General features: G+C 42.8%; 2 protein-coding genes across 8 annotated transcripts in view; one reads left to right on the forward strand and one right to left on the reverse strand.

Moving 5' to 3' along the window:
- Positions 1-22234, reverse strand: part of dop1a (DOP1 leucine zipper like protein A) — a 42386-nt gene extending 20152 nt beyond the window's left edge. For 2 of the 7 annotated variants that reach the window (XM_031322751.2, XM_031322752.2), the window contains exons 1-14: positions 21824-22205; positions 17898-18093; positions 16845-17026; positions 15756-15926; positions 10806-10995; positions 10369-10467; positions 9347-9446; positions 6821-6930; positions 5833-5947; positions 5560-5680; positions 5144-5263; positions 4662-4779; positions 3409-3438; positions 1228-1482 (exon numbers count right to left, since the gene is read on the reverse strand). In XM_031322751.2, coding sequence (XP_031178611.1) covers positions 1228-1482; positions 3409-3438; positions 4662-4779; positions 5144-5263; positions 5560-5680; positions 5833-5947; positions 6821-6930; positions 9347-9446; positions 10369-10467; positions 10806-10995; positions 15756-15926; positions 16845-17026; positions 17898-18035 — 1749 coding nt within the window. In that variant the 5' untranslated portion in view covers positions 18036-18093; positions 21824-22205. Of the gene's footprint in view, positions 1-1227; positions 1483-3408; positions 3439-4661; positions 4780-5143; positions 5264-5559; positions 5681-5832; positions 5948-6820; positions 6931-7489; positions 7766-9346; positions 9447-10368; positions 10468-10805; positions 10996-15755; positions 15927-16844; positions 17027-17897; positions 18094-21823 lie in introns of those variants that run through there. The other 5 variants (XR_004898452.1, XM_036005874.1, XM_031322753.2 and 2 more) reach the window with 5 other exon arrangements.
- Positions 22235-23452: 1218 nt separating this feature from the next.
- The window catches only part of ube3d (ubiquitin protein ligase E3D), a 29475-nt gene continuing 29109 nt past the window's right edge, over positions 23453-23818 (forward strand). The window contains exons 1-2 of the mRNA XM_031322791.1: positions 23453-23519; positions 23695-23795. Of these exons, the coding sequence (XP_031178651.1) occupies positions 23704-23795 (92 nt within the window). The 5' untranslated portion in view covers positions 23453-23519; positions 23695-23703. The remainder of the gene's footprint in view (positions 23520-23694; positions 23796-23818) is intronic.

Genomic DNA, 23818 nt, shown 5'->3' on the forward strand with positions numbered 1-23818 from the left:
CTTAAATTTATTCAGCCAAACTGTGTAAGCTATCCAGTAAATGTGTGCCTAACTAGTAGAGGTCTCTAAACACACAGTAACCTCATCACTGCACTGTTCTGTACACTGGTCAATATATATTGAGGCTGTTTACACAGCTGTTGGGTTTGACCTGAGGGACGTGTGTAGACTGAGCTGTACACCAGGCTGAGAGATGTAGCTTCTTACAACTGTTTGTAACAGTCAGCCTTTGGGAGCCTGAGGGCTTCCTGGGATGCATTTTCATCGAATCAGTATGCACATTCTGGAGCCTGGCTCAGATGGCACGTTAGATAGCACTTTCGCTATATGTCCCTCAGGGTGGGGTGGGGTGGGGTGGGGGGTTGAAGTATTCAGTGGATGTACAGTATGTGGAATTTTTCCACTCTGATGGATATGGCTCACCCAGGAGGCATCGGAGGCTAGTCTACTCCTCTTCTCCCTCAGAGAGAAAAGGCGAGCTGGGCTCAGCTGTAGGTTAACCATCTTCTGTCTTTCTACTTTCCTCTCTTCTGCCCCTCATGGGTCTACCTCGGTCTATCTAGCTATCCATCTCCGGGCGTGGGACTGATTGAGTGAACTTTGAATCATGCCTCACTGAGCTCTCAAACACTTAAACAACCAGGTTGCTGGACAGGGACCAGGAGGAACAGGACAGCCAAACGAAGCATGTGTTCTGAAGTCTTCAAATGCCTTGTGTCGGGGGGGGGGGATGGCGGGGCCAGTCGTTGGCCCTCCCAGCCAACTGCAGCACAGGGCAGGGGATGGCTGGAGCCAACTAGAGCCGGAAGGGGCCCTGTTCAGGGACCAGGGCACACCATCAGAGCCTGAACCGATGGACATTTGGGCAGTAACTTGTAGGGGAAGTGGGTCAAGTGGGTCAAACTGGGATTTGCTCTGACTGGGGCAGCAACAGGGCCTATGCTTTTATCCAAAGACTTTCAAAGGATCAGAGACAGAAGAGAATTAGCAGCTGCCAGTGTTTTTCAAAGCCAGAGATTGGCATAGCAGTGGCTTCACTTTTGTTTTGGTGCTCGTAAACAATTTTAATTTCTAACTGACCACCAAAGCGAACAGATACTCTGATCTTTTTGTAAATGAAGTGGCAGGAAAAACGTGATATTTAACACTTCCCAACTGATATCTGTTTCCGATAGAGAAGAGCAATCCCCTTTAAATTTGACGGAACTTTTTAACCGTTTCCCTCACCCATTTGTCCTCCTTGTCCCTTGCTGGGTTTGAGCGATTGCCGTTGGAGTTGGAGCGGCCCTGAGCCTGGGGGCCCGGTGGCAGGGCCAGAGGGGACACCAGCGGGGGCTGCACTTTGCTGAGGATCTTGGAGCAGAGACGAAGGCAGTGGGTGAGCTCCCCGAGCCCCAGGGCCTGCAGGTGACAGGTCAGAGCCGCCACCATGCGCAACAGCAGCTGAGGAAGATGCTCTGTCTGGATCTCTATGTAGGTCTCCTGGAAATGTTGGGGGGGAAAAAATGAAGTGAAGTGAAGACTTGAGGTGAAGAGGGGTGCGATACTGGGTATCTGGAAGGAGGTGAACCTGATGTTTTCAAAATGATGGATGTGATACAGTTTGCTTGATTAAATGTTAGAATTATCTTCTTATCTCTGTCTTATCCCCCTGGTTGTAACCAGTGTATGATTATTTAACAAGTGACATGGCGGTAGTAAAATCTAAAGATACTGAATACTAAAAATATCAATATTTAAAAGGCCTGTGTGAGACCATTTATCCAAAGAATCCCTTCCATCTTCTGTTTTCTTGTTGTATGTTGGCTGTTTCCTATTTAATTTAAGCAAACTAAAAAAGATATAGTTTTATCTTGTTTTTCCTTGAATAAAAAATGAAGGCTCTGCACACTTAGATCCAATTCAAGTATTTAAGTAACTATATTTATATATAGTATATATTTAAATGTTTTTGAAACGGTGCCATTTTTCATCCGATGACCATAAATGGCCTGTAACAGCAAACGAGACAAACAGTGAAAACGCTATGTTTATATAGTTTTTATTAAATGCCTCTGCCCAGGTCCAGTTTTTCCCACAAAGTCATAAAAATGATTTAGGGCAGGTAGACTGCGCTCCAGAGCGGGTCACAGATTTCGTGTTATTTGATCCAGTCAGGTAAAAGGTAGCAGGAGATTTCTTTATACAGGCCTATTTGTATTGTTATTTCGGATGTTATCTTTTAGTCATGGCTGATACTGGGGCAGGGCCATCACAGGAAAAAAGGAAATTAAACGTTCATTCATAAAATAACTTTCCAATGCGTGATGGGGTTTGTACGTCAGTAGCCGACATTAAATTACGTCCGCCTTCCATTAACCGCCATTTATTTATTTATTTTCAGCCCGTGTTTGTGTTGGCCTACTATTTTCTTTCCCCTTATCCCCCTGTACTTGTGTAAAGCGTCCTTGGGTTTTATGAAATGCGCTATATTAATCTAAGTTATTATTACGTTGGTTGCTACAACAAACTCTTAATGCTTTGACTCGTGACCCAGTGACAGTGATAACGTTACCCGGTTTAGCTCACAAGACATCCAAAGTAGGCTGAGTTACCGTATGCTACACTTGAAATGCAACGATGCATCTGTAACGTATTCTCCTATTGTAAATGAATGATTTTCTGTCTGAGCAAAACATTCATTGCAACTATATGACCTCCCGGTAACGCTAACTCAGTGATACAGCACTGTAAAGAAAAGACCTTGTTGGTGTGGTAAAAACACTACCGCTTTTGTCCAAAGCGGCCGCTGGAATCAACACAAACTGAAAGTTACTAACTGTATAGCCACTTTAAATATATTGGACCTATGGACCTAAATGTACACACCTTTCTCTACATCTTAGCCTTGTGTCGTGAGCATGGTGATCTTCTCATCATTTTTTTTTGTTTTTTTAGTATGTGTGGAACAAGTATTTTGACTCAACAAGCAAAACACATTTTTATGGATGAGCAAAAAAGAGAACAACCAAATTATAAAATGAGCATTATACCATGAGGTATATTAGAAGAGTCATATTTCATACAAATATGTGAGCAGTGCAAAAGCATATAACGACATGAGTGCTTTACAAAAAGCACATACACACTGGGCGGAGATTTCATTTTCACAAGATCCACACCAAACAGCCAGGGTAAGTTGTTCACCACATGTAATGTAATGTAATGTAATGTTAGAATCCCACTTCTTCCTCTGGATCATTTTTGGCAATAAAATATGACAGCCAGCCAGCCATTCTGAAATGATCACTCAAAGCAGGGGTGGGAACAAAGATGGCCTGAGGGGTGTTGGCAGAACGTTGCAGAAATGTTATCGTAGCCTCAGTGAAGCAGGGTGAGGTGAAAAAGCAGGAAAGAGCAGTACTTTACCTGGCAGATTACCCTCATGCTTCTAGTAGGCTTAAGGAGAAAGAGCAGATAGTTTGAACAGACAGGAGCAAGCACACCACAGGCCACACAACGCTTGGTTTGGCTACAAACTCACAGAACACAAGATTCACGCACACACACACACACACACACACACACACACACACACACACACACAGGGTAATACAATATTGAGGGATTTCCAAACTATTCAGATTGGAAATTCTGTACAAACAAGCATATTTCTATGAGGATGCAAACAATATGTTGGCAGGGAAACTAAGCACAGACATTTTTTAACCTGTATAGACTGCACACATACACACAAAGACACAGAAGAGAGAGGAGGAGCAAACACACACCCCCTACTGGTGGCCGTAACATCCCAGAACTGGATTTTTAAGGTGTGTGAGCCAAGAGGGAGAGGGAGAAACCGAGAACAACATGGAAAGCCCAAGCAGGGGCAGGACACAAGGGACTGTAGACGAGGGAAGAGAAAGAATGTGGCGAAGAGATATATAAACAAAATGAAAACATGACAGAAAGAAAGTGATAGCGGAGTAAAAGGAAAGACAGAAAGTGGAAGAAAGAGAAAATGGGCAATAGACATAGAAAACCAAAGACAAAGGCAGAAACAGACAGACAGACAGAGAGAGAGAGAGAGAGACAGACAGAAAGAAAGAGACAGACAAAGAAAGAAAAGAGACAGACAGACAGACACACACAGACAGAGACAGACAAAGAAAGAGACAAACAGACAGACACACAGACAGACAGACAGAGACAGACAGACAAAGAAAGAAAGACAGACAGACAGACAGAAAAAGACAGAAAGAAACAGACAGAGACAGAGAGAGACAGACAGAGAAAGAGAGAGACAGACAAAGAAAGAGACAGACAAAGAAAGAGACAAACAGACAGACACACACACACACACACACACACACACAGACAGACAGACAGAGAAAGAGACAGACAAAGAGAGAAAAGAGACAGACAGAGACAGACAGACAAAGAAAGAGACAAACAGACAGACACACAGATAGACAGACAGAGACAGAGAGAGACAGACAGACAGAGACAGATAGACAGACAGACAAAGAAAGAAAGAGACAGACAGACAAAGAAAGAGAGAGACAGACAGACAGACAGACAGAGAAAGAAAGAGACAGACAGACAGAGAGACAGAGAGACAGAGAAAGAAAGAAAGAAAGAAAGAAAGAAAGAAAGAAAGAAAGAAAGAAGAGTCTCACCAGGGAAACAATATCCAGCAGGAAATCCACCAGCTGACAGAACTCCACCAATGAGAGCCCTGGATGCTCTAAGCTCCCAGCATGCCGTGGTGCGCGTGTGCTGCTGTTCCCGGTCCTCCTGCAACAGAGCCGCAGCGTAGATTATTTTGAGTGATGTATGATGGTTGGCAGTAAGCTATAGGTGTAATGGTGGAGGGACACACATTAGGCCCCTGGTACCAGCTGAGCAATGTGTCAACACAACAGCATACTGTAACAAGAGTATCAGACCAGCAGCCTCCTTTGGCTCTTTCTAAAAACAAAAGCTCAGCAGGAAAATGATTGACTATCTCAAAATGGCTCCAGAAACATGACAGCAACTTTAGTTTCCCCCAGATTTCACCCTCTGGTATTTCACCCTTAACTCGCCGTGTCTCTGATACGAGCTATCCTCATACGGTGGCGACTTTCGTTTATGCACACATGGATTTTAACATACAAACCTGCAGCACTCCTCAAACCAACGGGCAATGTAGTCCCACATGTAGTACGGCTCAAACGAGTTGAACAGGAGATTGGCTGTTTTAATCAGTTCTGCCGTCTTCTTGTTCTCTCGTAGTTTACTAAGAAAGAAGGTCAATTAGCATCATGCTATTCATGGTTTGTATGGATGCACAAAACCATCCATTAAAATGCAAGCCACGATTGAAGTTATTTATAATGTAAAAATATCAAAATGTTTTGTAATTTACAAGGCAACATTTACAACACTTGAATGTAAAATGTAAAAAATTGACATTCCATGTCTTATGAGTGCATATTTGACACAAAAATTCAAACTACTGTATTTGGCCATCATGGGGTTTTATTATATATATTGTCTATATAGCGCAGATGGGCAAGTGGTGGACGGACTGACCTGCTGAGGTGTGTGTGGTCTTTACTGAATGGACTCTGGTTTTGGAGGTCCAGCTCTGTTCGGCACTGTGTGTGTAGAGTCCGAAACACCTCGATCAGAACATCCTCGAGGATTGCTGGACCTGTAGAGACACCCATACAGATCCGAGAGGTGATATTCACAGTGGGTGAACCACATTTAGTTTGTATGACAGGCTGCTTGTGTGACGCTCATCATTATTTGCGCATTCACAACACTACCTAGACTGTTGGTACATATTGATAGACTGGTTACCAAGTTCCGGTTTGTCGAGCAGACTGATGAGGATGCGAAACGGCTTGAGGTCGTGCATGAGGATGCTCTCCTCTTCCCCGCCTCGGGCCTTGCCCTGCAAGATTCCCACCATTGCCTGAAAACACACAAACACACAGAGACACACACCTCTATTAGAGTAAAATATCAGAAAATATCTGCAAACTCCAGAGCCAATTTGTAACACAGCAGAGGACACATTTATATGTTTTTTCTATCTTCATTTAAAAACAATTGCCTATAATATTTGGCAGAACCAATTTCATATTTGCACTGAACCCCCTTCCATTTTTTTCTTTTTTGTGTGCGTTTCACGCTTCGTCTGCCACATAATGGTGTGAAGCCAGGAACAGACGGTCTCTGTAGTACCAACCTTCTCCCAATGGAGGGAGCTCCAATAACTAGCTCAGAGCAGATGGCAGGAGAGCAAAGACAAAATACAACAAAAACACTTCCAAAAAACACAACTACATCTCCTGGTCGCTCTGTTCCAACCCCTGGAGTACCAGAGCTCATCACATTCCAGGAGGGCAGAGGCTGTTTGGAGCGTGACAGGACAGATTACACAAGCATGTGTGTGTGTGTGTGTGTGTGTGTGTGTGTGTGTGTGTGTGTGTGTGTGTGTGTAAAAGTCTTTGGTAGAACTGGGAACTGTCTTCAAAAGGACAGGCTACTGGGAGTAAAAGAAGTGAGCGGGACATACGCAAACCCCAGAGAGGATGTGGGAGGTTTGGGAGGAGAAGGATTAAAGGGAGTGGATAAATTGTATAGCAGACAAAAGAGGGCCACATCTGCCAAAACACACACCCACACCCACACCCACACACACACACACACACTTCCCCACCCTACACGTCTTACATCTCAGGAGACATCTGATTTGGGGATTTTTTTTTTTTGGAAGCTAATTTTATACATATAAAACCATTTTTCTCTGGTGACCTTTTTGCAATTAGCCATGGCACCTCACCTGGACCAGCATGTCTTTAGAGAAAGTGTTGAAGTAGTGGCTGGCGTGCTCCTCTGGGTTGCTCTGCCGAGTGCTGCGGGGGCCTATCACCACCCCATTGTTGTCAAAGCCTTCAAAAAACAAAGACGTGGAGTTAACAATCGCGTAGAAACGCAGATGCATACATGCAGAGGCGAAGCACTTCAAATGGAGATTGTATCCTTATTGAGATAATCTGTCTGTATGTTCCTGTTAATCCTCTTCTTCTTGTTTCTTCTTTGTAATGTCCTAATGGGTGTTGCTAACATCACTTTGATTTCAGCCATGGTACATAAAGCACATATTGGACTACCTCACACTATAAGAAGAACCCTAGCCAGATTCAGAGTGGTAGGGCCTGTCAATCATCAATATCAGTGTGCCAGCCATATAGCTGGAGCTGGCCACGAGATAATTTACTCTATTCCATTCATTGGACGAAATAAACCCTCTCACTGGCTCAGAATCTGGCTTACAACTGGAATTAGAGTCACAATGTACTGTACATCCTAACTCAAAACCCTGACCTGCAATCCACTTTTTATTGGTTCCTAATCACATACTAATCTGCCATAATCAATTGTTCCAATGCTTTGGTGAGGAGTAAGTTTGATACAGTCAGTGCCCATCCTAAGCCTCGTGAACACTTACCAGCATGTTCATCCGCCGTGAGTTGCAAACAAGAGAAAATGAAGTAAGACAATGGCACAGCAGATACAAGCCTACTGTATGTTCTACACAAGTACTACCAGACATGATTGGACTTCCCCAAATGAAAGTCCTCTTACAGTGCCTTTGCGAAAGTATTCGGCCCCCTTGAAATTTTCGACCTTTTGCCACATTTCAGGCTTCAAACATAAAGATATAAAAATGTAATTTTTTGTGAAGAATCAACAACAAGTGGGACACAATCATGAAGCGGAACGAAATTTATTGGATATTTCAAACTTTTTTAACAAATAAAAAAACTGAAAAATTGGGCGTGCAAAATTATTCGGCCCCCTTAAGTTAATACTTTGTAGCGCCACCGTTTGCTGCGATTACAGCTGTAAGTCGCTTGGGGTATGTCTCTATCAGTTTTGCACATCGAGAGACTGAAATTTTTGCCCATTCCTTCTTGCAAAACAGCTCGAGCTTAGTGAGGTTGGATGGAGAGCGTTTGTGAACAGCAGTTTTCAGCTCTTTCCACAGATTCTCGATTGGATTCAGGTCTGGACTTTGACTTGGCCATTCTAACACCTGGATATGTTTATTTGTGAACCATTCCATTGTAGATTTTGCTTTATGTTTTGGATCATTGTCTTGTTGGAAGACAAATCTCCATCCCAGTCTCAGGTCTTTTGCAGACTCCATCAGGTTTTCTTCCAGAATGGTCCTGTATTTGGCTCCATCCATCTTCCCATCAATTCTAACCATCTTCCCTGTCCCTGCTGAAGAAAAGCAGGCCCAAACCATGATGCTGCCACCACCATGTTTGACAGTGGGGATGGTGTGTTCAGGGTGATGAGCTGTGTTGCTTTTACGCCAAACATAACGTTTTGCATTGTTGCCAAAAAGTTTGATTTTGGTTTCATCTGACCAGAGCACCTTCTTCCACATGTTTGGTGTGTCTCCCAGGTGGCTTGTGGCAAACTTTAAACAACACTTTTTATGGATATCTTTAAGAAATGGCTTTCTTCTTGCCACTCTTCCATAAAGGCCAGATTTGTGCAGTATACGACTGATTGTTGTCCTATGGACAGAGTCTCCCACCTCAGCTGTAGATCTCTGCAGTTCATCCAGAGTGATCATGGGCCTCTTGGCTGCATCTCTGATCAGTCTTCTCCTTGTATGAGCTGAAAGTTTAGAGGGACGGCCGGGTCTTCGTAGATTTGCAGTGGTCTGATACTCCTTCCATTTCAATATTATCGCTTGCACAGTGCTCCTTGGGATGTTTAAAGCTTGGGAAATCTTTTTGTATCCAAATCCGGCTTTAAACTTCTCCACAACAGTATCTCTGACCTGCCTGGTGTGTTCCTTGTTCTTCATGATGCTCTCTGCGCTTTAAACGGACCTCTGAGACTATCACAGAGCAGGTGCATTTATACGGAGACTTGATTACACAAAGGTGGATTCTATTTATCATCATTAGTCATTTAGGTCAACATTGGATCATTCAGAGATCCTCACTGAACTTCTGGAGAGTGTTTGCTGCACTGAAAGTAAAGGGGCTGAATAATTTTGCACGCCCAATTTTTCAGTTTTTTATTTGTTAAAAAAGTTTGAAATATCCAATAAATTTCGTTCCACTTCATGATTGTGTCCCACTTGTTGTTGATTCTTCACAAAAAATTTAATTTTTATATCTTTATGTTTGAAGCCTGAAATGTGGCAAAAGGTCGAAAAGTTCAAGGGGGCCGAATACTTTCGCAAGGCACTGTATCTTATAAAGTAGCTCTCTAAATTCTACCAGGGTTACCCTGGTAAATCTGAATGTCAGTGTTCTGTGTCTGTGTGTGTATTTCGCACCCAGCAGCCAGGCATAGAGTCGGCGGTTGAGGGACATGTCTCTTCTCAAAACCACATGCAAAGCTGCTGACAGGATCCGGATCATGTCAGGGCGAGTCGCCTGAACACAACAGAACAGAACATTTGACATGTGACTGTTTCTCACACTCACACACACACACACACACACACACAGATTTTACAAGCAGCCAGCATGAGTCACCACCATCTGAGTGGTCACATCATGACCACACACTCACACATGCAAATGCACAGAGAGAAAAAGACACACATCTGGCATAACACAACAATGCCAATACTAGTACTAATACTACTTTGGTCTAATTCTAACTGTAAAGGGCCGTCCACACCAAGAACGATAACTGTAATGATAACTATAAATATAGATAGTTCTAAAAATCGTTCTAACTCAAGTGGATAGCGGAGTCTCACACCACAACTATAACAACAACAGCAGTGGCGAACGATATCGCTGGGATCACTTTCAGAGAAACACTGACAGCAAATCAAAATCCATCTGAATTTACAACACAGCACGGCGGAGAGATATGTTTCACACAGGTAGTGGCGTGACCAATCGCTACGGGGCTACGATCCTTCAACTCTGTGTATTATAAACAAACTATGTCTCATCACAGAAACCACTGTGAACTCAGATTCACTGTGAGTGAATCTTGTGTTTAGGGTGTTATCATACTGTCTGCGTTTTTGTTGCGGTGCTGTGCACAGATCTGACCGCCTGCTCTGATCCCCGGCTATCTGGAGCTCTGAGCGCCACTGTAGCCTGGAGAAGGCAGCGGTGTACCTGCGCCACAGGGACAATCCACAAATAAAGGCTATAGGATATTACTACAGACATTCCTGTAATCTTACGTTGCAACGTCTGCTGTATACTATGTATTATTATCAGCTGGAGCGTGCAGGGTGTGCTTGTCTGACGCCACTGTTTACAAAACGTTATCGTTCAGCAGTGTGGATGCTCGCATCGTTGGAGCAGAGTTCAGTCACGCAGCTGTCCTTACCTGGCTCATGTGGAAGGGGAAGCAGAAGAGGATCAGGTCCAGGGTGCTCCTCTGCACCAACACACTGGAGTCCTGGACTGAGGTACTGACCGCCTCCACCTGGTGACAACAGAGACACACTGTTATTCAACCTACCTATGCACATTTAAAAAAACATGTAGAACATTATACAACAACATTACACTGTTGTTAACCCATTTGAACCGACACAGTGATTCAAGTTAAACCTGCAATTGCAATCGATCTGAAAGAGCCAACACATTATCCTGCTTAATATCCTTTTATGATGTTGACATTTAAATATTTCATCTGATGAACTGGAGGGTGGCTTAGTAAATGTTGTCCCTCAGAGCCATCTGTGGAACCATCAGGTGTGCAAATTTTATTTAAAGTATCGTCAACAAGGGATGTTTGTATTGTCGTGTGCGGTCTTGTACCATGAGCTCAATGTCACTGCCCATGACATAGAGCTGGTCCTCCATGGAGAGCTTGCGATTGAGGTGCAGCAGAACAAAGGTCACCCCAGGGAGACGCACAGCTGGGCTGGTCAGGATGCTGCCCCACAAGGCACTGTAGAAGGCCGACTGCTCCACGGCTGCAGCCACCTTCTCCAACAGGGTGTTGGTTCTATGAAAAACACAGAGGACACAGTGAACATGCTTATTACGTACACACCCACACTGACCTCCTACCACAGTGGCACTGCAGAGCAATGCAGTCCATAAAGCAAAGCTGGTACTCAGAAATGGGAGGGGTGGGGAGGGGGGGGAAGGGTAGAAGTCTGGCTAACACCAGGCCAGTCTAATGCTCTAGCTGCACAGATAACAAAAGGCTGAAAACGGGGCCAAACAAATATTTCTCTTTTAAGGAAGTTGAGGAAATCAGAAAATCACTCGACTTTCTGTCAGGAGAAGTCACAACGGTAAGACAGCAACAGAAAATGATTTTTGGCCTTAGTAGGTGTGGTCAAAGCCTTGAGGCTACAAAACGCAGAAAAAGACAAAAAGATAGATAGATAGATACTTTATTGATCCCCAAGGGGAAATTCAAGGTCCCAGTAGCTTAAGACATCACACACAACATTCACATACATCATAAACAGGATGATAAAAAAGCAAATCCACATGAATGTACTAAGGGATGTATAAGCATGAGACGCTTGCAGTTACAGGGCAGGGACTGACCCATAAGATTGCCATTTTGGAGAAATGTGGGGATAATTTGGGACAGTTGTAGACGGATGAATGATATCATTGTCTCAGGATTGGAAACCAAACCCAAGACATGTGCTCGGGCCGCGGCACTGGCGTGTGGAGAGGAACACAATGAGGAGGACTTATTCTCGGTGGAACATGAGGGGATTGCTTTCCTTAAGTCTAAGGGGCATAGAGGCTGACAGCAGAAACGTCGAGGCTTGTCCCCCTCTCCCCCCAGAAGTGAAAATACATGTTGCTTCTGCCCTGCCCAGATGGAGGCAGTCAGTACTTAGGCCCTCATGTGATGGCATTGTTGGGCAATTGTTGAGCAATGAAGTAAGCACAACTACATGCTGGTTATGTTGGGGTCTCGTAGGTGTAAATGCACAATCACAAACGATATCAAAAGCACCAGAGTGAGAGAGGGAGAGATACATCATTCGATATTGGTGAGCTTTCTCTGAACAGAGCACTCACTGCTGTGTATAAGGCCATTTGGAATCTCACTGTGAAGCTTTAATTTCCACTAACTGAGTTGGGTATCTTGCCAGTATTTATACATAATACTTCATTTAATTTGGGAAAATAAGGTACATCTTTGAAATCTCAGGTAGAACAGATGGGGCCCTATTGTGATTTAGGCTGATAAGACGGGGAATTATTTTTGCGATCCTAGCACAGCTTTAAGACATTAAGAAACTCAAATTCCCTCTGTGTGGAAACTGAATTATTGAAACAGTAACAGGAAATGGCAACAGGAGGTAGTAGAAATAATGCAACCTCCTGTTAACCTTCGCAATTTAACAGAAGCAAAAGAAACTCAACGGAAGAATGTAAAATACTGTGTGTAAAAAAATCAATAAAGACCTTGTTAAAAAAAAAGGAATGTAAAATCCTGCATATGAGTACTTCTGCTACTTGGGCAGAGTGATATGCTTGCAGCACCTGAGAAGCCCCGAGCAGAGAGTAGCAATGCTTCGCCTTCTGAGCAAGGGGGTAAGCGTCTGTCAACAACCCGTAGATCCTATGGCGCCATTTTGATGCTAACAAGCCATCACCTCCCGTTAGCATCCCATTGACTGCCATTCATTTTGGCGTCACTTTGACAGCGAATAACTTTACATCTGAAGCGTTTAAAGACTTTATTTGTCCATTGTTTATTTCTAAAGAAACACGACAATGTATAAAAGGCTCCATTACCTTGTACCTCACGTTATGACCAGGGCTCAAAATTAGCACCGTTTACCAGCCAAATGCTGGTGAAAAATGCAAGTGGCTGGTAGATTTGCTTCACTCACCAGCCAAAAAACCTGATGTTAATCTATTGAGTGGCTGGTAATATTTGAACGTTCACTAGCCATTTGGCTGGTGGACGAAAAAGTTAATTTTGAAGCCTGGTTATGACTCCGTAGCAGACGTTTTTATAAAAATAGGCTAACGATTGTGTCATAACCACGGGACTTACTGTCTCATAGTAGAGGAATTACAGTACAGTACAGGAGAAGCTCTCAGGCAGTTTGGACTTCCATTAGCTGTTTAAGTGTAATTACTAATGTTAACTATCATTTTAGTGATCAATAATTAGCCTGTGTCTATGTTATCTCCTTACATATACCTAGGCTCTCCGTCTCTGCAAGACTCGGAATGATTGAGATTTCTCTTGGCACAGCTACCAGAACTCTTCCAACTTTCAGACAGGTTGCTCACGGCACATTTACGTCTTCAAGCTCAGTTGGAGGCTGCTCAGTAACGCTCAGCCATCACCGTGAAAGTGACTTCTAATATCCTTCACTGATCTCCGTCCAGAGCAACGGGATCTGTTGGTCCATTATATATACACAGTCTATGCTTCGGAGAATATATTTCCCAGTATGTACAGTGAGGAAAATAAGTATTTGAACACCCTGCTATTTTGCAAGTTCTCCCACTTAGAAATCATGGAGGGGTCTGAAATTATCATCGTAGGTGCATGTCCACTGTGAGAGACATAATCTAAAAAAAAAATCCAGAAATCACAATATATGATTTTTTAACTATTTATTTGTATGATACAGCTGCAAATAAGTATTTGAACACCTGAGAAAATCAATGTTAATATTTGGTACAGTAGCCTTTGTTCGCAATTACAGAGGTCAAACGTTTCCTGTAGTTTTTCACCAGGTTTGCACACACTGCAGGAGGGATTTTGGCCCACTCCTCCACACAGATCTTCTCTAGATCAGTCAGGTTTCTGGGCTGTCGCTGAGAAACACGGAGTTTGAGCTCCCTCCAAAGATTCTCTATTGGGTTTAGGTCTGGAGACTGGCTAGGCCACGCCAGAACCTTGATATGCTTCTTACAGAGCCACTCCTTGGTTATCCTGGCTGTGTGCTTCGGGTCATTGTCATGTTGGAAGACCCAGCCTCGACCCATCTTCAATGCTCTAACAGAGGGAAGGAGGTTGTTCCCCAAAATCTCGCAATACATGGCCCCGGTCATCCTCTCCTTAATACAGTGCAGTCGCCCTGTCCCATGTGCAGAAAAACACCCCCAAAGCATGATGCTACCACCCCCATGCTTCACAGTAGGGATGGTGTTCTTGGGATGGTACTCATCATTCTTCTTCCTCCAAACACGGTTAGTGGAATTATGACCAAAAAGTTCTATTTTGGTCTCATCTGACCACATGACTTTCTCCCATGACTCCTCTGGATCATCCAAATGGTCATTGGCAAACTTAAGACGGGCCTTGACATGTGCTGGTTTAAGCAGGGGAACCTTCCGTGCCATGCATGATTTCAAACCATGACGTCTTAGTGTATTACCAACAGTAACCTTGGAAACGGTGGTCCCAGCTCTTTTCAGGTCATTGACCAGCTCCTCCCGTGTAGTTCTGGGCTGATTTCTCACCTTTCTTAGGATCATTGGGACCCCACGAGGTGAGATCTTGCATGGAGCCCCAGTCCGAGGGAGATTGACAGTCATGTTTAGCTTCTTCCATTTTCTAATGATTGCTCCAACAGTGGACCTTTTTTCACCAAGCTGCTTGGCAGTTTCCCCGTAGCCCTTTCCAGCCTTGTGGAGGTGTACAATTTTGTCTCTAGTGTCTTTGGACAGCTCTTTGGTCTTGGCCATGTTAGTAGTTGGATTCTTACTGATTGTATGGGGTGGACAGGTGTCTTTATGCAGCTAACGACCTCAAACAGGGGCATCTAATTTAGGATAATAAATGGAGTGGAGGTGGACATTTTAAAGGCAGACTAACAGGTCTTTGAGGGTCAGAATTCTAGCTGATAGACAGGTGTTCAAATACTTATTTGCAGCTGTATCATACAAATAAATAGTTAAAAAATCATATATTGTGATTTCTGGATTTTTTTTTTTAGATTATGTCTCTCACAGTGGACATGCACCTACGATGACAATTTCAGACCCCTCCATGATTTCTAAGTGGGAGAACTTGCAAAATAGCAGGGTGTTCAAATACTTATTTTCCTCACTGTATACGGTTAGAAGATGGCTGTGTCTCATGTGACCTTGTTATTTGAACACCCTGTGACTATACAAATCACAACATGTAAACAGGAACATGTTGGCGTTATTTTGTCACTTATTGGGAGCAGTAGGCTAGATGGAGCCAGTTACCTCCAGGATCTGTGCTAAGCTAGGCTAGAGGTGGGTACGTCAAACAGAGTTACGACACGCACAGAGATGAGAAGGGTATGTATGGACTTATCTAACTCTGGGGGGTATGGTGAATAAGCTAAAGTCCCAATAAGTCGGCATGTTCCTTTAATCATTTATCTGCTTTTGTAATATCTGAGATCATCATTCACAACTATGCGAACAATAATATGAATACAATAAACAATTAAATCAATATACGACAACTGAAAATAAAAGCTTTAGATATGAAGAAAGTAGTGTAAATATGGAATTTCTCGAGAGCACACGTCTGCAGGGAATTCTTAGTGTCAAACCATGAACATGTTTTCAACTGGTTCCGTCTAAGAGACAGAAGTCTTGGGCTGTGTCTTGAGTTTGGAACCTTAATCTTGCAATGACTCACACAACTCATGCATCATTCATACAATCGGAAATCAATCCCCTTCCACATTATGCTATAAAATGCTTTCTCCTAATGGCCTGTTCCAATGCCCACATTAAAAATTGAAATTGAAATTGAAATGAAAAAGTGTTTTTCTTTCTCACCTGTCGTAATACTCCGAGCCCTCCTCCAGACCAGGCAGTACCCCGGTCAGTAGTCCCTGTAGGCCTGGTTTCAGAGTCTTTCCCAGGGGCAGGTAGTAGGTCTCATAGAGCCCCAGCAGCACAGGCTTCACAGACATCGCGGCATTGGAGAGTAAAGGGAAGAGCCCAGAGCTGCAGTGATGAAAAAGATATGAGTGACGTGAAGTTCCTGAGACTTAGCTGAAAAGTTGATTCCCAGCTAATTTTATTGGCCACTGTGAGTGGTACCAGAGCCGGTCTACGGAGAGCCTGTCCACTCCCTATTTAGCCCCATTGTACCGAATTTGGTTGCAGTTCCACCAGAGTTCCACTGGGGGTGATCACGGTCCAGTGCAAAATGAATGGAAGTCTATGGAGCTAGACGGCTAAATTTGTCTCTTTCGCCTGATTGTCGTTGAGAAATCTCAGATTTGATTGTTGTTTTTACAAGTTCAACATGGATTATAGGTCAAAAGTTGAATGAACGAGTACTTTTGTCCTTTTGATTTGTTACAGGTTGAGTCGTTGTTGCCCATAACACGCTAGCATTCTGCTAATGGATGCTGATTGGTCAGTGAAGGACTGATTACGACCAGAGATCCTGCTTGACGGCATCCGAAGCAGAACCAGAATGTCAGAGTGAACATTTCGGTGTGGTCTTTAAAACATTAGCAAACCTCTTTCTAGCACGTGTATTGACAGGGAGAGCCTAACCTGTCAGCTGTGTTGTCGATGCCTCCAGAGAACAAAGGAAGTGACTCAGAGCTTGCTGTAAAGCAGTATCTCTGGCCGTATATGTGTATGATGTCATTGACATTTTAAAAGGCTTTTTAGAACAAAAAAGCCACTTTAACACCCAGCAGTGTGTATTTTCTTAGCCTCCCCTTTCGAATGCAACATTCAAATTACTAGACACAAAATTATATCCTGAGAAAAGTGGATTTTGAGGGGTATAGCTCCATAGAGTCCCATTCATTCTTCACTCGCCCGTGAGCACCCTCATATGGAACCAGAGTGGAACTGCAAAGTTCTCCCCTTATTAGACATTCTCTGGTGGTACTACAGTATTACCTGTAAAGAAAGAGGTCTTTGGCCAGCCTCTTGGGTCCAATGATCTTGAAGATGATCTCGTACGTCTCCAAGGCCTTGCGGTGGACCCCGCTGGGCAGGGCGGGGTGGAGGCATTGGGCCAGCCTTTTGCCTATTGTCAGCTTCTTGGGAACCACTTGGTATTTTGCATTGTTCTGCAGAACCTGAGACAGGATGTAAACAATAGTAGATATTAGTCATGCATGTAGACAACAGTGTAACAACCACTATGTGTACTGTATCTGTCCAATTCACACAAGAGCAGATGTGTTTTCAGATACTTGTAGGTCTCTTGTCATGATGTGGTGGCTTTTTGGCATATGCAGTAATGCAAATTGTACATATTTATTTTTCAACCCATGCGGTTACAGTAGCCTAAATAATAGTCTCGCATTGCCAGACCCTCCTCCACAGCGCTGCGGAGGAGGGTCCCACACAACATTCAGGAGAAAAACGTGCTCTGGTTTATTGGCATTTCTTTAAACCAATCACAATCGTCATGGGTGGAGCTAAGCGCCGGACGGAGCCACGGTGCCTCTGCAAAATAGCCTCGGGAAGGAACTTGTTTTGGTGGAACATGTGTACGTTCAAAAGTAGTTTTAGTCGTGCAACAGAAAACTCAGATTGGACAGATAGTCTAGCTAGCTGTCTGGATTTACCCTGCAGAGATCTGAGGAGCAGTTAACCATAGTCCTCAGAAATCCACCAGAGTTTAGAACGCCAACACAAAGAAAGAGGAAGGGGACGGACATCCGGACGAAAATGCGGGACATCCGACGGAACCTCCAGCGCCACCTGAACTATCCCATAAATGAAATGTCGCCGATATAGCCTAATTGAATACCAACAAAGTCTCAAAGTGAGGCTCACCTGCTACACTGGTTCACAACTGTGATACCAATAATTTAACAATTTAGTTGTATGTATGTTTGTACAATCTACATGTGTTTGTATATTGTATGCATATACTGTATGTCTTTGCATTCTTTACAACTTGTAATCTAGTGCAGTGTATGTCAAGCAGCCTGAGATTACCTTGTTGAGTTTGCCCAGTGCAGAGATGAGGTCTGCCCACTCACTGGAGTACTCAAAGTTCTTGAGGGCTTTGTCCACTGCTGCCACATAGTTCCGGTACTTGGAGTCACTGAGCAGCTCCACTTCCTCTGTATTCATTCTCCTGGGTGGTTGTTATGCTAATGTGAGACACTAGGCAGGCATAAGTGCATCACACCTGCAATGAAAAACAAAAAAGAGGAGAACAAAAAGATCAAAAACGCAAACTGATTTTGAGTTCAAGTTTAGTCGTCTACATACTTGACCATGAAGAAAAAAAGCCTGAGTATAGCAATCAGTACATGGTCCAAACTATGCCAAGGCGTTGCTGGGGCCAATTTAAAAGACCAGAGTCATATACATCCAGAGGAGCAAAGTCTGACATGAGCAGCCATTACCAACATGTTTGGAAATGAAGAAATACGAGCGACGTACTAAATCACAGAACGACTTTCAAAAAAAGAGGAAGAAGAGGAGTCATCAACTTTCACACAATGCGGTCTACTGCCGCTCCTACAATGCAATCTTTCAGGAACACATTTATTATAAAGGAATGGCGCTCCAGATTACATATTTCTGCAGCTGGTCAACAGGGAGAGGGACGAGTCTGACTGATATTTCACATTACAACCTAACAGCCTCGCCATGAAACGGGCTCTTGTTAGTGCATAGAGTGTTGTTAAGTCCATGCTACATACACACAGTAGCATCCAGGCTGATAAGCTACGATTAAAAACATAAATACACTGTAAACCCGAATAAGTAAGCAGTATTCAAAAACATTTGAGGCAATCAGTTGCCACCATTTTTTGAGTTTATAAACTCAAAAGTCTGAGGTTCTTAGAGCTTAAATATTAGGAGTAACATGAACTTGCATTTTTTGATTACCGTTAAATTAAAATACTAATTAAGCCAACTCAAATATTATCAGTATATGCAACTCAAAAATATTAAATGACCATAACTGAATAATTTTAAGTATAAAAACTCAGTATTTTAAGTAATGTTAAGTTTACAGTACTTCTTCCAATTAATGAATTTGAGCATCCAGGTTTACAGTGTACTGTTAGACAAGCTACATATACATATTTTAAAGGCATGGGTATCACATTTATGACGGGCTCAAACTGATTTAGAAAAGGCATGTTGCATTTCATGGTGGACATTTGAACTTGTCACAGCAGTAAAGGTGGAACCAATAACAATAACAATGACTCAGCACCATTAGCGTCCCAGGTAACCATATCAGTGAGCATTAGCTAGGCTATTACTAATGCATGTTATTACTCAGACCTGTGCTTTTCTTGCTGTGACATGTCAAAATGTCTGCCGTGATAGAGAACTGAACGGGGTCTGACAAGTTTTTGTAGAAAAGTTTGAGAAGTAGCCTCATTGGCGATTTTAGACCCTTATCAGGGGGGGGTCAAGGTTGTGCCAGACTCCTGCCTTTGGCTGAGTCTCTATCTAATCTGTCAGAGGGAGAGCAGGAGTGTGGTTGTGAAGTTTAACGTCGGTAGTAGGACTGGGCGATAGGGAAAAAAATCAGATATCACAATATTCTTGACCAAATACCTCGATATCGCGGCAATATTCTAGAGATGACAATTGGTGCTTTAACAAAATATCTTCACACTTAGATTTTAGATAATCAGTAATGTGGACACAATGTCTAAGTGGGTAAAGGCAAATAACAGAACAGCTACAACAGTCTGGTAAGTCCAGAAAAGTACATCACTTTACTGTAATGCAGCCTTTAAAACCAGGAAAAGACAACACTTATCACATATCACGATATTACGATATCCAAAATCTAAGACGATATCTAGTCTCATATCACGATATCGATATAATATTGATATTTTGCCCAGCTCTAAGTCGGTAGTCCTCAGAGAAGAAGTTGGTCATTTCATGGTGCAGATTAGAACCCACATTGAAACGTAAGCAACTAAAATTGCTGAATGTTAGAACATTGTGTCAAACTGGTCGTTATTACTGTGACTTATAAAATGTCAGGTTTAGTTAAAAACGTTAGCTGACATTGTTGTTCCGTAGCTAGCTCAGAGATTATCGGCTAATGAAATTACTGATTTAGCATGGGGGGGGCAAGGCACAGCTAGCCTCGTGAGAGCGTCCTGATCTCACGAGCTCCAGTTTTCCAATCGCAGATCAGTCTGGCATCTTGAGATAGAGAAAATTTGGAGCCGTTCGCTAAACGACCGACCAATCAGCGTTGGTTTTGAGGCGGGTTTAGGTGTGACGCAACCAGAAGCGACTGTTCAGTCTAAACAGCATGGCGGCTTCCACGGATGAGATGAGTGTAGCTATCGCGCAAGTTTTATCCAAATTAGAAAGTATTCCTTCATTGAAAGAAGAGCAAAAAAACAGCACTGGAGGCTTTTCTAGGAGGAAAAGATGTTTTTTGCTATCCTGGTCCTACCAGACTCTGGTCCATTTCATGTGTACAGAGAGTCTGGCCTCTCTCCATTGACAAGTGTTAATTTCCTTGAAGGTGGGTACTCTGTTGAAGTTTAAAACTATTGGATCTGCCCAGAGCCACTCAGAATCTGCCATAACCAATCGCTAACGTTTGGTCGTGACGTATGTCATGCGCATGTGCAACAAGAGGGGAGACCGACAACAACTATCTGCTTATATTTAGCATTAGCATCGCTAGCGTTAGCCTTAGCCAACTCCTTCACCACTAACGGAGCGAGCTGGAAAATCTAACTGTTCCCGAACCCCGTGGGGAGGAGGGCCACAACATCATGGCCACCAACACAACTCAGCAAAGATTGTTCTTGCTCGGCCTTTAACTTCTGGATATTCGGCAGCGTTGTCACAACGGACCGAATGGCTTCGCTCGCATCTTTCTAATGCACGTCCTCAACGTCATCGTTCTCAGCCACTCCCTCTGTTCACCGATTGGACCGCGAAATATTTGACCGGAGAAAACCCAATAATATACCGCAAACCCAGACGGAGTACTGAAGGGAAATGAAAATTGAGCGGAAGTAAGTAGGAGGGCGGAGCCAGGCTAGTTTTTTGCTCTTCTCCCGACTGGTTTCGGCAAGAGTTTGATATATCGATCTGATTGGTTGATTTGGCCCGTCGTATTTTCGCCCCTTCCCAAAAGTTCTCCAACGGAAAGTCCCCAGATGGATATACCGAGCAAATGCGAAGCAATCCATCTGGCGGAGTCAGGTTAAGGCACTGTATCCGTGTCGTTTATCTGTGTTTTTTTCCCCCAATGTCTCCTTCCAGGCGCTAGGATTAGGAACTGGTTATGGTTAGGGTTAGGGTTAAGGTTAAGGTTAGGTGCCTTGAAGGCAGCGGTCGCAGCACTGCCTGGAAGGAGCAGTTGGGGGCAAAAAACACCATCGAGCATCCATGTCACATTCTCATTAGGGGCTGAGCCCCCCCTAAAGGTCTGATCCTAGAATCGCCCCTGAGTAGCCTGTATTCAACAACAGAGTGGCTGATGCAGTCTTGTAACATAGCTAGCTGAGAGGAAATGTAACGTTGTGTGTTAAGAGACTAGCGTTAGTTAGTGGCATCTGGCAGAGCTGACAGACTTTAGTAACGTTAACGCTATCATAGCTGTGTAAACTACCAACAACATACTGTAGTTACAGTAACGTTAGAGCAGGTCCTGTCGTACAAACTACAGCAGCAGTTGGAGCTATAGGTAACGTCAGTGGTGGAAAATAAACATAATAAAAATGTATATAAACCCACATTTAGCTAAGGAATATCTGCACAATTGTAAACGCGTTACTGCCGTTATAATTTAAGTGTGTGAGAGAGGGGAACTACGCTATAGCTCACGTTACCTAGCTAGGTGAGGTTGGTTTCAGCTAACGTACATGGCACTTATAGTGTTAAAAAAAAAAGCTGATATAAAAGCTTACCGTTATAGGATATAGGCCAGCAACTGTCATTCAATCATGTGTTCGGTTTGCTGAGTAAAAACGGATGACAACGTCAATAATATGACCAGCTAGCTAACGTTAGTAACGTTAGCAGGTTGTTTAAATGATATCGTTAGAGATGAAGGGCCCGGCTCCGATGTCACCCGTTCATATAAGTCAGGTCCCTTAACAAGAAGGCTTTGGAAGCAGACAATAGGTAATTCTATTCTACATAGTATTATTCCTCTGAGTGTTGTCCCTCAGTGTGTAAATAAATTGTGATGAGCGCATCAGTAGCTTCCAGTGCCAAAGATACAAAGCGAAAGGATTGACAGCTCCCAGACTGCACTGCAGATTAGCTGTACGTCCAGCGTCCAACCCCAACCGCTCCGGTCTTCTTCCGCATGGACGTCTTCCGCCTCTCGGCCTCGGCTGTGTCAAGTCACCCACAGTCACACGAATTAGTCTCGGAAATGATGTGCTTTTCTTCCAAATAAAAGATGAATATTAATCCACATTTTATCAAATTCAACTTTGACTTTAGCAATTTGCGTCCCTATATTTTAGTATATGTTATTGTTTAGTATTTGAGTATATTTTATTGTTTTGTATTATAATAAGTTACCTAGGATTTAACTGTTCAGCTGTAGCAAGTAGCCTATACTCTTGCCTCCAATCTCTAAGGACATACATTCTTATAGCCTACATTACACATTCAAATGGTTTTGGTCAAAATTATAACACCAAATAATAATAATAATAATAATATTAAAAATAATTATAATTATAATAATAACCCTGCAACAAAGTACTTTTACACTAATTTTGTTGCAGTCACTCCTTGGCAACAACGGCCCTAGAACCCAGCCCAGCAGAGGCCCAAAACTCTCTAGTTCACTGAATGTCAGTTGTTTATTTAAAATGCTTGTTAATTTGCACAACTAAAGTCAAATAATCAACTAAGGCAGGTCCTGTGTTGATGGCTAATCTTGGGGTTATGTTTTGTAGAGGGGCCGTGGGAAAATATCTATTTATATATCTATATATATATATAATATCATTTATTAGGCCTATTTCAGTTGTGCTCACATGGTGCGCAGAGAAACTCATTGTTGGTACAATGAGTTTCTCTGATAATGCTGCCGCATTATGACTGAAAGTGAACATAAACATTTTTTACGCCAGATAAATATGATAATGTAATATAATAATATAATGAATCAGATAATTAAGTTGGTCACTTGTGGAATTGACCAAGAATCAAGACTACTAGTAGAACATTTATGAGATAACAATTTATGAGCAAAAGGTCCGATTGTCAGTGGGGTCCATCATAAATACCCTTCTCATGAAATACTCCTGTAATACTATTTTTTTTTTGCAAATGTCACTTTATCATCACCCCCTCATTTATATGTTGAAAAATGCAAAATGCAAAAAAAAAACATTACATCATAGTGACATCCAATTAAACCATAAACTGATGATTACCCTTTCTTCTACACAGTAGAATTAAAATATTATGGAGGTCAAGTGCGCAAAGGCTCGAACACAAAACATGTATCAGTCCTTTTCCATTGATAATGTAAAAAACGGATGTTTAACCCCTTTTTTATTTTGAAATGCCTGACCGGATGCTCTTCTCTTACTATGGCATACTTGACCTCAGCGGTATCGTCATGCTGCATGGCTGCAGACAAGTTCCAACCTCTGGATTCTACTAGCTAGCTAACGTTAGCTAATTCAGATAGATGTGCTTTTATGTTTGTCTTACTTTAGATGTTATGCTGCTATCCAGTGTCACCTAGCCACACTGAGTTTTGATTAGTCCATGCTTTCTTTCTTTTTTTAATATAATTTTTGAATAGTGAGCTGACTTAATGGCAGACTTGGAGATGCCAGCCAAAACACATGGAGTTGGAGTCTTCTTAGAGCTGAGAAAAAGGCTTCAGACTGGACTGCTTATTGTCGGGTAATTATTTTTGATAGAAAGCT

The sequence above is a fragment of the Sander lucioperca genome, chromosome 10 (genome assembly GCF_008315115.2).
Source record: "Sander lucioperca isolate FBNREF2018 chromosome 10, SLUC_FBN_1.2, whole genome shotgun sequence".
Classification (NCBI taxonomy): domain Eukaryota; kingdom Metazoa; phylum Chordata; class Actinopteri; order Perciformes; family Percidae; genus Sander; species Sander lucioperca.